The sequence below is a fragment of the Rattus norvegicus genome, chromosome 8, assembly GCF_036323735.1.
Source record: "Rattus norvegicus strain BN/NHsdMcwi chromosome 8, GRCr8, whole genome shotgun sequence".
NCBI lineage: Eukaryota > Metazoa > Chordata > Mammalia > Rodentia > Muridae > Rattus > Rattus norvegicus.
The window spans coordinates 27,811,606-27,828,613 of record NC_086026.1 but is presented as its reverse complement, the minus strand read 5'-3'; the positions used below and the strand labels follow the sequence as shown (position 1 = coordinate 27,828,613).

The following is a 17,008-nucleotide window of genomic DNA, read 5'->3' as shown; positions in this document are numbered from 1 at the left end:
ATAGTTCCTCCCTGGTGTTTAGCATTGCCTGTCAGAGGCCGGTGAACACACACTGAAGAACAGGTGAGTCTTCTTGTTTCTGAGACAGTGATAGAATTTTCCCAGTGTTTAAATATATTCATATACCCGGCTATATAAATCTAAGTACAAAACCATTCAATAGGTTCGAGGCCACACCCCCATATTTATGGGAAGTAAAACATTACTAATTAAGTTCAGTCGTATCTTGAGAAAGGGAGAGCAGTGATAGCATGTATACAACTGGAAGTGTTACTTTAAAAAGATCATATCCACTTTAGGACAAGTCAGTTTTACTTAGATCTGGGCTGTCCAACAAAAACATTGTTAGTCATTCATGATCTGAATTTGGTGTAGGAATTAAATTATGTTATACACTAAAAGCCATGAGACATTTGTTTCGTAATAAATAAGGCAATGGAATTACTCATGAGTAGCCTTTTTAAGATAAGCTACTAGGTCCGCCCTTTCTCCCGTCTTCTTAATTCCAGAGAAGATCATTTTTGTTCTAGGAATGTAATATTTGGGATTTTCCAAATACTCCATCAGGGTATTCTCTCCTCAGGTGATGCCTTTGTTCTTGTTGGCATCTGTGTAAGAGAATCCAGCAGCCTGGCCTGTCTTCTGCCCAAACAGACCATGGAGGTTTGGTCCAGTCTTATGCTTGCCTCCTTTTTCCACAGTGTGGCACTGGGCACACTTCTGAACAAAAATCTTCCTGCCTTTTTTAACATCACCCATTTTAAATTTGGTCCGGGCTGGTCAACACCACAAACGTTCAGACTCTTAGGCAGACGTCCCTCTCTCTAGCCCACTCTTGCTTTTCTCAGGCAAACTGAGGCAAACCCTGAACAACGATTAGGTAAAGAGAGATCTCAAACTCTAGTCTTCCAAGACCCAGTGGCTTGTTTTCTGTCCCTTGGACGCCAGAGGCTTCCTGTTTTAAGATGCCTATACAGTTGCCGTGGAGACCAGCCCTGGGCCAGGAGGTCGTGCTGCAGATGCGGAAGGGAGAGGTTGAGATGCGCGTGTGCTCTTCCTCCAGAGTCCACAGTTGACCAGGCCACTCCACACCCACGCCTGAAGCCTGGGTATTCCTGAGGAATTTCCACGGGGATGTTTTGATCTTGGGGGAAGGGGCTGGGGAGGGGCACTCAATCTCTACTCCGGTACAACTATGGTGGAGTTTCAGAGAAACCTCAAGGGAATCTGGGAAACCCCACGGAGTGGATTTTTCTCGGCGTGTCAGTGAGATTCTTTTAGTCGCTATTTCACCTGTTTGAGCCTCCATTGCCCTTAAGGTCCTATGTCCCTTAGAGCGTGACTGTTTAAAGCCGAGCCTACTGTGAAGTGGGCACCATCCGCCAAGATCTGAATATGGGAAAATCCTGCAGGGATCATCAATGGAGCAGCGACACAGAACACAAGTGTACTTCAACACAGAAGCTCAGCAGCATACAGCAAGCAGCCTATAAGTGTACTCAGAAGATGGGGCAAGACCAGGTGACTGACTGGGTGATTTAAGGCCAGCTCCACAAAAACCGCCTTCTGGGGTCTGGAGAGGTGGTTCAGCAATTAAGAGCAAGTGCTTGGGCTGGAGAGATGGCTCAGCGGTTAAGAGCACTGACTGCTCTTCCAGAGGTCCTGAGTTCAAATCCCAGCAACCACAGGGTGGCTCACAACCATCTGTAATGGGATCCGGTGCCCTCTTCTGCTATATCTGAAGACCACTACAGTGTAAAATAAATCTTAGTAAAATATTTATTAAAAAAACAAACAAACAAAAAAAAGCAAGTGCTCTTGCAGAGAACCCAGGTTCAATTCCAATCACCCTCCTGGCAGCTCACAACCATCTGTAACTCCAGCTCTAGGGGCCTGATGTTTTCTTCTGGACACACACACAGTCCTGTGACAGGAGAGATGGCTCAGTGGTTGAGTGTGCATACTGCTGTTGCAGAGGACTGAAGTTAAGTTCCCAGCATCCATGCCAGACAGCAGGCATGCATGTGGTACACACACGCAAGCAAGCTAAGTGTTCACATATAAAATAAAATTGATCTTAGACAGTAACTTAACAAGCAACCTTTCTGGGGCTGTAGCTCAGTTAGTAGAGCTCCTGGTTAACAAGCACAAAGCCCAGGAGGAAAGAGGATCTGGAGTTCAAGGTCGCCCTCTGCTACGTGTTGAAGCCTGGGCTATACATAGGGCTTCTCCAAAGAAAAAAAGAAAAAAAAGCCATAAGTTTATTTTATTATTATTATTGTGATTACTACTATAGTAGAAAACTAAAGCCAGGGATAGAAGTTTTTTTTTTTTTCTTTTTTCTTTTTTTTGGAGCTGGGGACAGAACCCAGGGCCTTGCGCTTGCTAGGCAAGTGCTCTACCACTGAGCTAAATCTCCAACCCCAGGAATAGAAGATTTTATGGTTAAAAAGAACTGGTGAGGTGACCATAACTTGGAGGGGCTGGAGAGATGGCCTAGTGTTTAAGAGCAGTTGCTACTCTTCCAGAGGATTCCGACATGTGACACACCACACCTCCCCTCCCATACACACACACTTTTTTTTTTTTTTTTAACTAAAAGAAGGTCTAGAGAGAGATGGCTCAGCAGTTAAGAGTAGCTGCTGCAGCCAGACAGTGGTGGCTCATGCCTTTAATGTCAGCACTTGGGAGGCAGAGGCAGGTAGATCTTTAAGTCTGGAGGCTAGCCAAGGCTACACAGAGAAACCCTGTCTTTAAAAAAGAGGGGGGGGGGATGGAGGGGGAGATAGATAGAGAGAGAGAGAGAGAGAGAAAGAAAGGGATAGAGGGCTGGAGAGATGGCTCAGTGACTAAGTGGAAGAGTGGGCTGCTCTTCCGGAGGACCTGAGTTCAATTCTCAGCACCACACGGAGGCTCACAACTCTAGTCATAGGGAATCTGGTGACGTCTTCTAACCTTCATGAAGACCAGGCACATGGGGCATGCATATGTGTACAAGCAAAATATTCATACACATAAAATCTAACTTTATAATATTTTATTGTGTTAATTGTAATGTTTTATGTGTATGGGTCTTTTACTTGCATGGATGTCTGTGTAGCACATGTGTGTAGTGCCGGTGGAGGCCAGAAGAGGGCATCAGGTCCCCTGAAGTTGCAGTCACAGGCCATTGTGAACCACCATTTCAGTGGTGTGGATGGAACCCTGGGTCCTCCGGAAGAGCATTAAACACTCTTAACTACTGCTCACCACCCCACACCTCTCAGCTCAGGTCCAATGGATTTGGAGTTGCTGCTGCTTCTCCCTCGAGAATGGCAGGGTTCAGGTGTCTTCTTTTCTCAAATAAAATGATTTAACTTAAAATAGAAAGCACTGGGAAGGCAGAGGCAGGCGTTCTCTGTGAGCTTCAGGTCGGCCACAGCTACATAGTGAGACCCTGTCTTTTTTTTTTTTTTTTAAGATTTATTTATTTACTTATTTAATGTATGTGAGTACACTCTCGCTGTCTTCAGGTACACCAGAAGAGGGCATCAGATCCCATTACAGATGGTTGCGAACCACCATGTGGTTGCTGGGAATTGAACTCAGGACCTTTGGAAGAGCAGTCAGTGCTCTTACCTGCTGAGCCATCTCTCCAGCTCCGAGACCCTGTCTTGAGACAAAACAAACAAAACACCTTAAAAAAAAAAAAAAGAACAAGGAAGCATCAGCACATCACATGCCTTTAATCTCAGCATTCAGGAGGCAGACAGACCTCAAGGCTGGCTTGGTCCAAAACAGCAGGGGCTACACAGAGAAGCCCTGCCTCTGAAAGGGGCTTTGGTGGTGGTGGTGGGGATGCTAGAGAGACAGTGCACCAGTTAAGAGGACTGGTTATTTTTCTAGAAGTCCTGAGTTCAACTCCCAGCAACCACACATGATGGTGCACAACCATCTGTAATGGGATCTGATGCCCTCTTCCGGCATGCAGGGGTATGCGTCTACAGAGCGCTCACACACATACGTTAAAACCAAACAAAGCCTAGAAGCTAACCTGGGATATATGAGAGCCTCCCTGGGTGGTCCTCTGGCTATCTCTCGGACTCGAACCTAATCTCAGGCTGACCCATTGAAGCTGTTGAGGCTTGGGGCTGTTGTCGAGGGCAGTTTCTTGGTAGATCTAGGATCCTGCAAGGGTCATTTGCTGCGCTGGGAGTGGGAGGGTAAGTGGCAGTAGACTGTGGAGCAGCACACTCTAGAGTTACATTCCTTTGCAGTTTCCTCTCCTGCCCCGTGCCTTGGTCTGCAGGAAGGGCATGACTTCCTCCCTGGTGCCAAGTGGTCTCATAAGGATCAAGGGATGCTCTGCTGATCAGAAACTTCCCAGCCTTAGTACGAGACATTACCCTTGGCTTTCTGGAGGGGACATCTTGCAGTTCCCTCCACCAGCCATGGTTTCCCACCCATCCCAACACCCCCTCTTCTCCTTTCTGGAGCCCGAGCCGCCTCAGCTTTTATTTATTTACTTTGAGACAGGCTCTTGGTCTGTAGCCCTGACTGGCCTGGAACTCCCCAGATTCTGCTTCTAACACTGAAGATCTGGGATTGCAGGAATGCACCACCACACCCTGCTTGCATTTCCCCTGCTTTAATGACTTGTAGATGAGCATTCTGCCAGCTGAGCCACATGCCCAGCCACAGCCCCACTGCTTTGAGACAAGGTTTCACGTAGTTCAGGCTAGATTCAGACTTATGACATAGCCCAGGTTGGCCTGATCCTCCTGCCTCAACCTCTCAAGTGCATTCAACACCTTGCCAGGCTACATTCCACTAACTTGAAAGTACCTTCTAGACACAGTGTCACTTTCCCTCCTCCGATTGGCTGAGGGGCTCCAAGGATAGGGTTCTGACTTTTGTGTGTGGTAATGGGTCTCACTGCTTCCTCAAGTTCTAAGGTAGGTGGAACTGCATGTGTGCCTTTAGGCCGGAACTCTCCGGCTTTAGAACCTTTAGCTTCATAAGAGGCACAACAGAGACATGTAGTAACGGCACACCTACAACTCAGCCCAGCAGCTTCTTTGGTGGTTTTCTATGTTGTTGTTGTTGGTGGTGGTGGTGGTGGTGGTGGTGGTTTTTGTAGCCAGGCAGAGTTAGAACACACCTGTAGACCAGGTTGGCCTGAACTCAGACATGTGCCTACCTCTGTCTCCTGAGTGCTGGGATTGAAAACCTGTGCCTGGCTTGTTTCTGAGCAGAGGAAACAAGTTTATTAAGGAATGAGAAAGAACTGCCAAGGACGTGGAGCCCAAGACAGGAACACTTTTGTTTAGTGCTTTTGAGATTGGGTCTGTGGTAGCCCAGCCTGACTTCAAGCTATGTAGCCAAGGGTGACTTTTTCAACCATCCCTCCTGCTTCTGCCTCAAGGGTTGTAATGACAGGTGTGCACCACCATGCCTGCCTGGCCTTACCAAGTAGTCCAGGCTATCCTTAGAATCACAGTCCTCCAGCCTCAACCTCTGTAGCACTGCAGTAGAACACTGCCACTCAGGGCTTCTGTGACTTTTGTTTTTCTAGTTGGAATGTCAACACATCCCAGGGGTATTTTCAGCCAAAAGAGGACTGGCGGCCAGTGGGTGTGTCTGAAGCAACAGAAAGCAGTCCTAGTCAACTTTGGTACTAATTTAGAGACAGAGCTGCCCCTCTCTGGGGACGCCTCAATTTCCCTCATTTTAAAAAATGTTTTTGGGGGCTGGAGAGATGGCTCAGTGGGTAAGGGCACTGACTGCTCTTCCAGAGGTTCTGAGTTCAATTCCCAGCAACCACATGGTGGCTCACAACCATCTGAAATGGGATCTGATGCCCTCTTCTGGTGTGTCTGAAAACAGCTACAGTGTATTCATATACATAAAATAAATAAAAAGATTAAAAAAATGTTTTTGATTTTGAGACAGGGTTTTTCCTGTCTAGTCCTGGCTGTTCTGGAACTCACTCTGTAGACCAGGATGGCCTCAAATTTAGAGATCTATGGCCTCTGCTTCCTGAATGCTGGGGTTAAAGACATGAGCCAACACTACCCAGCTTAAATGACCTATTACCTGTGTGCGTTGGTTTTGCCTGAGTGTATGTCTGTGTGAGGGTGTGTGGCCCCCTGCAACTGGAGTTGAGCTGACGTGTGGTTGCTGAATTGAAGAGTAGCCAGTGCTCTTAGCCGCTGAGCCATCTCTCCAGCATATATATAATGAAAGCCTCGCTTTCCCTGTATAACTCTGTTCATTTTGTGAAAAACCAACACATGTAAAACCAGACACAGCCGTGTGCGCCTGTAATCTCCGTCCTGGGAGAGAACAGCTCCTGCAAAGAAGCCCTCAAGGAGGGGCTGGAGTGCAGCTCACGGTTCAAATGGCTCCATCCAAATGCCACAGCAAGTTTTTTTCATGTAAGCCTTTTTAACTTTTAAGTTAATTATTTCCTGTACCCTGTGAATATACCATGTCTGTGCCCATGTTTGTCTTGATGAGGCCAGAAGAGGGCATCTGGCACTCCTGAACCTGGAGTTGAAGATGGCTGTGAGCTGCCATGTGGCTGCTGGGACTGACTCCAGGTTTCTGGAGAACACAGTCCATCTTCTCTGCCACGCCATCTTTCCAGCTCCCTGATTTTTTTTTAAACTAAGAATGATACAGCTGGGCAGTGGGGCACACCTTTAATCCCAGCACTTGGGTGGATCTCTGAGTTCCAGGTCATCGTGGACTACAAAGGGAGTTCTAGGATAGCCAGGCTACACAGAGAAACCCTGTTTGGAAGAACACACAACACAACCACAACAAAATGAGAACACGGGAGTGGTCTCTTTAAATGGGTTTATTGGTTTTATCCTAGAACACAAGACCTTGGCTCTGATTCTGAGCCTGAAGGAAGCTGTAAGGAGCCTGCCTAGCACCCAGTGGGAGGCCCTCCTGGAGGTGAAAGCACAGGCTTGGCACCGATGCAGGCTCCAACATCTGCCTGAGGAGGGAGAAACTCCTCCTGGCAGTCTGTATTGAAGCAGGCTGTGAGCCCTGGAGGAGAGGCATCAAGAATACCCAGCACTGGATGAACAGCTGACAGGATCCCACAGCAGCAACCAGCTCCATTTCCAAGTCTTGTGAAAAATAGGGTTCATTTTTAATGTGACAAAAGAGATCCCCGGCAGGGATCATTTTGACTCTGTGCAGTTTTTCCCTCCTGGTAACAAGGTCCGACAGACTCCAGGAAACTGATTTTTTTGGGGATGGCTGGTGTGCTTGCTGACCTGGCCCCCGAGTGGAGCAAGCCCCTAGGTGACCAGGGCAGGGTTAGGGGAAGTCACTGTAGGGCAAGCGGAAGGGGTAGAGTGGTGTGTATCTTGAATCTTGCCAGAGTAGCTTGTCCTCCAGGAAGGCGACGGAAGGCAGGGTGAGGACCAGAGTCTGGTGTTTGAGCATGCTGTACACATTCAGGCCTGGGATGTGAGGGCATGGTCAGGGTGTGACTGCCTGAGCCATCTTATCTGAAGCCTGGGCCCTGGCCCCCTCTGTGGTACACTGTTAGTTCTCAGATCCCACAGCAGTTGCTGAGCAAACTAGCTGACTTCCCATTTGCCCGGGACTGTGACCCCCATGCAGCATTCCACTGAGGACCCAGTAGGTGGATAGACACAGGTATCACTGAGAGACCAGAATCAGCTGGAGTCGGTGGGAGGGGAGGAAAGAGTGGAGGACAGGCAGAGCGGCTCTCACCCCATGCTCATGGCCCCCTCTTCAGGCTGTCTGTGGAACAGACTAACAGATAGGACTGGGATGCTCCTCACTGGGGCAGCTGAAAGCTGCAAGAGTGGCTCTGGGTAGAGCACACGCCTAGCACAACTGAGTGGTAAACTCTTAGACAAGCCAGTGAGCCATGCTGTGACAGGTGCAGGGTTTGAACTGCCCGCCCATGATTAACAGTGGGATCTGGGCCAGTTTGCTCCAGGGTTCTAAGTCATGATGGACCCATCACTCACCAACTGCAGGGATCAGGTTGAAACTGTTGAGCCTGGAGGTGGCTGCCATGACATTCTTGGGCATCTCTTCATGTGTTCTGGAACACATGGAGGGTGAGAGGTGAGCCTGGCAGGACACGGGACTTGGCCCCTTCCCCACCCTGCCCTGTGTCCTCACAAGTCTACAAGGAGCACGGAACTCCCCCAGTGGCGGTACTGGGCCAACTCTGTCAGGTACTGGGGGTCTGCGGTGGGTAGCTCCAGGGAATCCACAATGTGTAGATCATCCTGTGGAGAAAAACAAGACCCTGGGCTCTAGTGCCGAGCCTAGGAACCACAGCCCCCAGCCATGTTCCCTCCCAGCTGTTCTGTACTATACCTGCATCAGCTTCACAGTCAAGGCCACCTTGAGGCCCAGTGCCCGCACTTTCATGGGCAACATGTAGTAGTAACTTGTAGGGCCCCGGGGACCATGGGCTACACCTCCTGCAGGGACAGTGGTGTGTGAGAAGGTGTTGGCCACAGATGGCCTGGGATGTCAGAAATCTGTTTGATGGCTGGCACAGGGTGTTGGAGTGGGTGATGAACAGTAGCCTGGGAGGAGTGGGAGGGGCCAGAAGATCCCACTAGGTACATGAGAAGAGTGGGCAAGGAAAGACTAGATAGGAGGGGTGGAAAGGGACTGTAGACAGGTATGAAGGTAGTCATCCAACTCTAGTACAACAAAGTGAAGCAGAAAAAGTAAGTTCAAGATCAGCCTGGGATATACAGCAAGACCTGGTCTCAAAAGAAAAAAAAACAAACAGGTATCCAAAGGGGAGGTGGGGTTGGGCTGTGGCTCAGTGGGTGGAGTGCTTTCCCAGTGTGCAAAGACAAGTGTGTTTCATCCCAGAGCTGCATAAACCAGGCTGGTGGAGCAGGGCTCTTATGCCCCAGTGGGCTCATACCCCAGGACTCAGGTGGGCAGCTGCAGGGCAAGGGCCAACTCCAACTCCCTCCCCTTTAGACCCACTCACCTCCCCGCCATATGGGAGAGCGGATGCTGCCGTGCCGGGCACGGCCACTGCCTTTCTGCTGCCAGGGCTTGCGGCCACCACCACTCACCTCCGCCCTGGTCTTGGTCTTAGCATAGCTCTGTGGGTACAAAGAGTAGGGCTCAGACTAACGGCAGAGAAGGTTGTGAAGGGGACAGTGCGGAGAACTTAGGGACCAGAGTCCCCCATCTTGAGAAGCAGGGCTCTGCTGCCCAGTGTACAAGGGCTGTCATTTCTGAGGATCAAGGCCTCACTATGTAGCTCGGGCTGACTGAATTTTATTCCCCTCCTCAGCCTCTGCAGGGCGTGGCTGCAGGCACGAGTCATCTCACCTGGTTCCTTGTGGACTCTTGAATGTTCCTGGCTTAGAACTCTGCTCTCACTGACTAAAGGGTAATGGTAGGCTCTGTGAGGTCCTCTCCACATACTGTCCCTATTCATCTCCACTCAGCTGCATTGAGGGCTAGTTAAGTCAAACCCACAGGTAGAACAAGTTAAATGTTCCTTTGGCTGGAGCACGGCTCAGCAGTAGAGCACCTATCTAGAATCTTGTGACATGGCTTGGTATTAAAAATTCCCAAGTGGGATGGTGATGGCTTATTAACAAAGTACTACCCAGACATTGAGGCTCTACTCACTACCCAGTACACCTGCACTCCAGACAGACTGCTCCCAAGGATGCCTGTCCACTCTAACCACTGATGTTCATCCCCTTCTCCTACTAGACTCTGAGTCCTCTGGGGCAGGGATATGGTGGGTTGCAGCTTCCCTACCATAAGACCTACAGTGATGGGTGCTAAACTACGAGCTGAGAAGGGGCCTGCCTCAAATAGGCAGACAAGACTGGAGCGGGGTTGTTTCCAGAGAGCACACTCACAAGCCGCTGAGCCCAGTGGGGAGCTCTGCCATGCTACTCAGGACACTCACGATTCTCTTGAAGTTCCTCTGCCACACGGCAACCTGGTGCAGAATGTCCAGCCTGCAGACAGGGAAGGGAGACCTAAGAGGGGCACCCCAGGTGAAACTCCCACATCTGCATCTCAGGAAAGGAAACCTGGCTCTTCCTTTGGACATCTGGGACCCTCTGTCCTCTACTCTTCCCTGACCACAGGTGACACCACCTCAACTCAAGATGGTCTCTGTACCACGAAGTCCAGCCAGGGTTGGTGGCTGTGCCTATTATTCTGGTACTCAGGAGGCTGAGGCAATAGAGTTGAGAACTAAAGGCCTACTTGTACTTCATGGTAAGACTCCACCTCTAAAAACCAAAGAGTGGTGGAGTTGTGTTCTCTCTCTCTCATTCAATCTCTCTCTCTCTTTCTCTCTCTCTCTCTCTCACTCTCTCTCTCTGAAATGCTCTTGTCTTGGTTGGATCAAGCTCAAAGTACTCAGGAGTGCTAGAGAGATGGTTCAGTGGTTAAGAGTACTTGCTACTCTTGTAGAGGCCCAGGTTCAATTCCTATCATCCAAAACAACCCGCAGCTGGCCTTAACTCCATTTCTGACCCCTTCCAGCTTCTGAGGGCACTGCACACATGTGGTACACAGACACATTCAGGCAAATGCTCGTACACAGAAATACAGGTGGCACTGACTGGGATTAGATGGAGTCAGAGGGACACCTTGGAGCTTCTAGGGGCTCTCCTGCCTTCCCCTCCCATCTCTGTGCACCAGTGCTTTAATTACAGATACACGTACATACCACCATATTGGGCTTTATGTGGGTTCTAAGGTTCAAAATCAGGGAGCCATATTTGTGTGGCAGGTACTTTACTCACTGTGTCTCCCCAGCCCTTTATAATATAGTTTGTCTGATATATCTAAATATTTTGTCACTTCAGTATCCAACACTAACTGTGTTTCAGGTATACAGTGGTCAAATGCTACTAGGGCCTACTGTGTGGGCAGTATGTCCAATAAAAGCAATCCTGTGGGCCAACGAGATGGCTCAGTGGGTAAAGGCACTTGCAGCAAAGCCAGACTTGTGTACACACACATGCATGTATGCACACACGAGCACACATGCACACTCATGCATGCACCATGAAGAGAGAAAAAACAACTCCTCCAAGTTGTCCTTACTGCCACATCTACAAGTCTACCCCCACCTCCAAAAGGCCTGGCATGGTACTGTGCACACCTTTAACCTCAGCACTAGGGAAGCAGACAGGAGGATGCCTGTGAGTTCAAGACCTCCTTGGTTTACAGGAGGAGTCCCAGGACAGCTAGGGGCTACACAGTGAAACCCTGTCTCGAGAGGAAAACAACAACAACAACAACAACAACAACAACAAAAACGTGAGTTCCCTTTTGATGAGTATGTGTGTTCCACCTGCAAAAACAAATCTATCTGCGCATCATGTTTGCCTGGTGCCCACGGAGCCAGGAGAGGGCATCAGTTCCTACAGAACTATAGTTACGGATGCTTGTGAGCAGCCATATAGATGCCTAGATCCTGTCTCAGCCTTCCCTGTGCTGGCATGACAAGCACATGTCAACAAGTCTGGCCTTCTAGCTGTCATTTCTGAAAAAACCAACATGTTGACAGTTTTTAGTTACTCTTTAAAAAGAATTATATTCATCTATGTATGTGAATACCCGGTAGCTGTCTTCAGACACACCAGAAGAGGGCATCAGATCCCATTAGAGATGGGTGAGTACCATGTGGTTGCTGGGAATCAAACTCAGGACCTCTGGAAGAGCAGCCAGTTCTCTTAACTGCTGAGCCATCTCTCCAGCCCAGTATTTAGTATTTTTATTTTTATGTATGGTGTCATGTAGTCCAGGCTGGCCTGGGACTCACTATGCAACCTTGACCATTAATTTCTTGATCCTATTTCCACCTCTACAACGATGGGATCAGAGGTGTGGGTCACCATGACCTTTGTATCCTATAGAAGGGAACCCAGGGCAAGGTGAGTGCAGGCAAACCTTCTATGCACATCCACAGCCCTAATATAAAACGTTTCTAGAGAATTTTCTCTGTGGTAGATTAATCTACCTAATTGTCACTCAACTTTCTTGAGGTCTGACAAAATGCGGACTCAAGCACAAGGAAACAAAGCAGGGTGTTTGTATCCTTCGCCCTCCAGCCCTGTATGAGGGAAACTGATCACCTCTTTTGTCATGTGGAGAAACAAGGACAAGGTTCTCCCACTGCACCCCGCACTCACCGGGGCGTCGTTGCAAACACGTCGGGGTGCAACTCCGCCAGGCCGATGCGCTCCTGCTCAAAGCCTCGGAGAGACTCGACCCAGGCTTGCACCGGGCGCCGGGGCGCCGGTATCGGAAGCTCACACTTGCGCAATACAGGGTCTAGGAGACCTGGCCGGGGATGAGAAATGAGGGGTCACGAGTCAGGATCAAAACTCAATACTTTCGGTGCCAACTCAGTGTGTCAAGGTATGATCTCGGCCATTTCACCTGCGCTATCTCCCGGCTCTGAAATCTCGGCTGGCCGCACCGCGTCTTCTGCTAGAGAGCTGATGACCTGGAAAATGACAGGCCGGAGTTAGAGGTGCTCTCGGAAGTTATCAACCTTTGACCTCCGACCTTGACCTCAGCTCGGTTCCCTACCCGGGAGCCATTGGGTCGAAGCCAGGCCCGGGAAGCGGCCTGGAACAACCGCAGCATTTCGAATGAAATCTCGTCACGCAGGAGGTCGCTGCGCCCATGGACGCTCGCGGCGATGACTGATGACGTCGTATGTGCGCCGGCGCACGTCACGAATGCGATTGGCCGCCATCAGCCCCAGGTACGGAAGCCGGAGGCTTTGGATCAGCTCCACGTGACTACCCGAAGCCCCAACACCCGGAGAGCGGGCTCCGGAAGCAAACCAATGAAGATGCTTCACTCCAAGAGACGTGTTTCTACTTTAGCCAATGAACCTGAAGGGTAGATGGAGGGTCCGCCCATACCTGGGCGGTACCTGGCTAATAAGCGTTAATCTTTTGATTTACAGTGGACAGACCTCCTGCTATATACACTCCGTATTTTGCCTACATTTTTCTCTGTGCCTTTCTCTTCATTTACCATTATTGATATGAATTGATTTTTGTCATTTAGAGTCAGGGTCTCACTCCTGACTAGCCTGGAACTCACTATGTACCCCAGGGTGGCCTTGAACTCAGAGAGATCCGCCTGATTCTGCCTCCCCAGTGCTGAAATTAAAGATGTGTGCCGGGTTGGGCCATGGTGGTGCTTGCCTTTAATTCTAGCACTCGGAAGGTAAAGGTGCTACATGGGAATTCGAGGCCAACCTGGTCTACATAGTGACTTCCTGGACATTCAGAATGAGACCCTATCTGGAAAATTAAGGGGTAAAAAAAGGTGTGTGCCATAACATGGGGCTATTCTTCGCTTTTTCAATATATATGCATTTTAATTTTTTACTTTTAAAAAGGATTTTATTTATTTTATACATGTAAGTGTTCTATTTGCATGTATGCCTGCATTCCAAAGAGGGCATCAGATTATATATGGTTGTGAGCCACCATGTGGTTGGTGGGAATTGAACTCAGGCCGTCTAGTTTGGTTGCAAGCCCCCTAACCTGCTGAGCCAGGCTTCTTGTCTACACAAGGCTTCTCTGTGTAGACAAGGCTAACCTTGAGTTCAGAGACTCCCTCTCTCAGCCTCTGGAGTGCTGGGTTGCCAGTTGCATGCACAGCATTGCTTACATGCCCAGGTGAATCTAATTGTATGTTCTTCCCTTCTCCTCTTGGTGTGTGAAGAGGTCTGTCTTGGCTGGCACTGAACTCTGTGTAGTCAAGAGTAACCTTGAACTTCTGATTCTCCCGCCTCCTCCCGAGTCCTGGGATTTTAGGTACGCGCTAGCATGCCGGTTCATTTAGTGCTAAAAGACCAAGAAGTTGGCAGCTTAGGTACTCTACCAGCTGAGCCATCTCTCCAGCCCTCACGGGTTTATTTATTTGTTGAGACAGAACTTCAGCGTGTAACCCTGAAGTCCTCCAGCCTCCTTTTTCCAAATGTGTTTGATTCTTTAAATGGAAGTCCTGAAAGAAAGCTTTCAGTATTTTTTAGGCCTACTTAGATTCTCCAGAGCTGTTTATGTCATTCTGAAACCCTTCCCATTAGCCCTGTGTCCCTCCACTCACATATAATCCAGGATCTTGCCCCCTCACACCTTCCAGGACTCTCCCAGGGCAGGAAAAAAGTCACCTGATAAACAGATCCAGATCACCTCACTAAGAACCTCTCCAAAAATAATCGGAATGATCGAATTTATTGTTTGTCTCTGTTCCACACTTGACCTTTAGGAGGTGCTGTGAGCTTACACCTGGCTCACTTCCATCCACTATGAGGTCTGGCTGGGGACTTGGACACAGAACTGAGCCAACCTCCTTTTCATTGCCTGTATAATGGAAAAATCGTGAGACTTTAGTAATTGAGGAATACAAAGGGTGGATTCCAGGCAGGAGATGAAAATTCATTAGCCAGTATCATGGATTCTAATATTGAAGGAGCCTTGTGGTCAAAGAGGCAGCAGAAGACCAAGGCAGGTGGATCTTGGTGAGTTCAGGCTACCTTGGTCTACATAGTGAGTTCTAGGCCAGTCAGGGCTACACGGTGACATGACACACTGTGGGGCAGACCCTGGAGAATTTGATTACTGGGCTAAATGTATGTAGGTTTTTTTTATTGTTCTTTTTGCATTATCAGCTTATGTATTTTCAGATTTATCTCATGTAGCCCAGGCTAACCTAGAACTCACTCACTATCTAGCAGAGAATGACCACGAACCCTGATCTTCCTGCCTTTGCCTTTCTCGTGCTGGCATGACTGTCTGGTGGAACTATGCCCTGTTTATGTGGCATTGAGGCTGGAGTCCAGGCCGCCCGCTTGTTAGGCAAGCACCCTACCCACTGAGCCCCAGCCCCAGCCTCACTGATATATTTTATGGACATTTCTAGGGTATACTGTTATATTTACTAACTACTAAACGTGAGGTTCTTGGTTCTATGCCCAGCACCACAAAGGAAAGGAGGTATTCTAGCCAACAGTGGACTTTGTATGTGTAGTTGAGCGTGTGCCTGTGTATGCCAAGCTGCACATGTGGAGGTCAGATGACAATATTGGGTGGTTAGCCCTTTTCTTCCACCAGACAGGTTCCAGGGATCAAACTCAGGTTGTTAGACTTGGCAGCAGACACCTTTACCACTGAGCATCTCATTGGCCCCAGAATTCGGTGTTGGGGGGGGGGGTTGATCTTACTGGTATTTGTTTGTCTGTTTGTCTATTTTTATCCATTCATTCATTTGTATTGGGGGCACACATGTGGGTGTGAAGATCAAAAGACAACTTGGAGAATCCATTCTCTCCTTGTAGGTCTATTTTTTTAAATAATATTTTATTATATGTATATGTGTGCTTTACCTGCATATATGTCTGTGCATCATGTACATGCGGTACGAGAGGAAGTGCCATGTGGGTGCTGGGAATTGAACCCAGGTCCTCTGCAAGAGCAGCCAGTGCTGTTAACCACTGAGCCATCCCTCCAGGACGCTTTCCTAGGTCTTAAAGGCAGATGTGAAACTTGGCTGTTAGCATCTTTACCCGTGGAATCCTCTTGGCAAACTGAATCCATGTTTCTGTATGTGCAACAAATGGGTCTCACTATGTAGCTCTGACTGGCCTGGAACTCACTATGTAGACCAGGCTGGCCTCAGACTTACAGAGATCCACTTGCTTCTGCCTCCTGAGTGCTGGGATTAAAGGTAGGCATCACCATGCCTGTCTGTATCCAGCTTCTATTTTCCTCACCAGTGAGAACATGTGATGTGTGTTTCTGTCTGTCTGGGCACTTACCAATATCACCCACCATGTATAACAACAGGGCTCTATTCTTTTCATGGCTGAATAATATTCCACCAAGCATATGCACTCCTTCCTTTCCCTTTCCTTTCACGGTCTCACTTTGTAAGCTGTGGTCTACTTAGAGACCCTTCTGCCTCTCAGGTGCTGGGATTCTTTCTTTTGTAGAGGGCATCCCTAGTCCTTCTAGTCTTAGTATGTGAGTGGGTATGAGGGAGAACAGGGCACCTATGTACAAAGATTGAAGTGAGTGTCCTGCTCAGTCCTCTCCACCTTAGTTTGTTTCATTTTCTTTTTCTTTTTTAAGGCAATGTTTCTGTCCTGGAACTGCTCTGTAGACCAGGCTGGCCTCGAACCCCCTACTTCTGCCTCCTGAGTGTCGGGATTAAAGGTGTGCACCACTGCCCCTTAGTTTTTGAGACAGGGTCCCTCACTGAATCTGGAGCTCTTGGCTTTAGCCAGGCTGACTGGCCAGTGAATCTGAGGGTCTTCTCTGGGCTTCCCCAGGCTGGCTGGCCCACTTCCCCAATGCCAGAACTACAAACTATAAAGCACTGGGACTGGCTTTTAGCATATGACTGGCCTTAGGGTTTACTGTGCAGACCGGGCTGCCCTCTATTTAAATCAAACAAACAAACAAACAAAACATTTTGTTTAAGAAGCCATGCAGCGGGGCTGGGGACTTAGCTCAGTGGTAGAGCGCTTACCTAGGAAGCGCAAGGCCCTGGGTTCGGTCCCCAGCTCCGAAAAAAAGAACCAAAAAAAAAAAAAAAAAAGAAGAAGCCATGCAGCATTTTCCCCCTTAAATTTGTTTTATTATGTATACATATATTTTGCCTGAATGTATGCCTGAAGGCCAGAAGAGGGCACCAGATCTCATTATAGATGGCTATGGGTTGCTAGGAATTGAACTCAGGACCTCTGGTTCTTAACCACTGAGCCATCTCTCCAGCCCTAAGGCTGGGGCTCTCAATTGCATTGCTCCTGTATTGCCCTCTGGCCTAACAGAGACTACAGGCCTCTACCACCACACCCTATGCCCACATTTGCTTTCTTTCTTTTTTTAAAAAAGAGCTATTTATTTTAATGTATATGAGTACATCGTAGCTGTCTTCAGACACATCAGAAGAGGGCATCAGATCTCATTATAGATGGTTGTGAGCC

At 48.7% G+C, this 17,008-nt stretch overlaps 1 protein-coding gene and 1 pseudogene across 1 annotated transcript; both read right to left on the bottom strand.

Annotated features, from left to right (window-relative positions):
• Positions 1-106: 106 nt before the first annotated feature.
• Positions 107-779, bottom strand: LOC108351839 (cytochrome c, somatic pseudogene; annotated as a pseudogene).
• Positions 780-6,827: 6,048 nt separating this feature from the next.
• Positions 6,828-12,843, bottom strand: Mrpl4 (mitochondrial ribosomal protein L4). The gene is made up of 9 exons (NM_001108754.1): positions 12,589-12,843; positions 12,436-12,502; positions 12,186-12,336; positions 9,941-9,992; positions 8,996-9,113; positions 8,359-8,465; positions 8,158-8,267; positions 8,001-8,077; positions 6,828-7,460 (listed from the first exon to the last, which is right to left on the bottom strand). The coding sequence occupies exons 1-9, from the start codon at positions 12,643-12,645 to the stop codon at positions 7,315-7,317; spliced, it is 885 nt and encodes a 294-aa protein (NP_001102224.1). The 5' UTR covers positions 12,646-12,843; the 3' UTR covers positions 6,828-7,314.
• Positions 12,844-17,008: the final 4,165 nt, after the last annotated feature.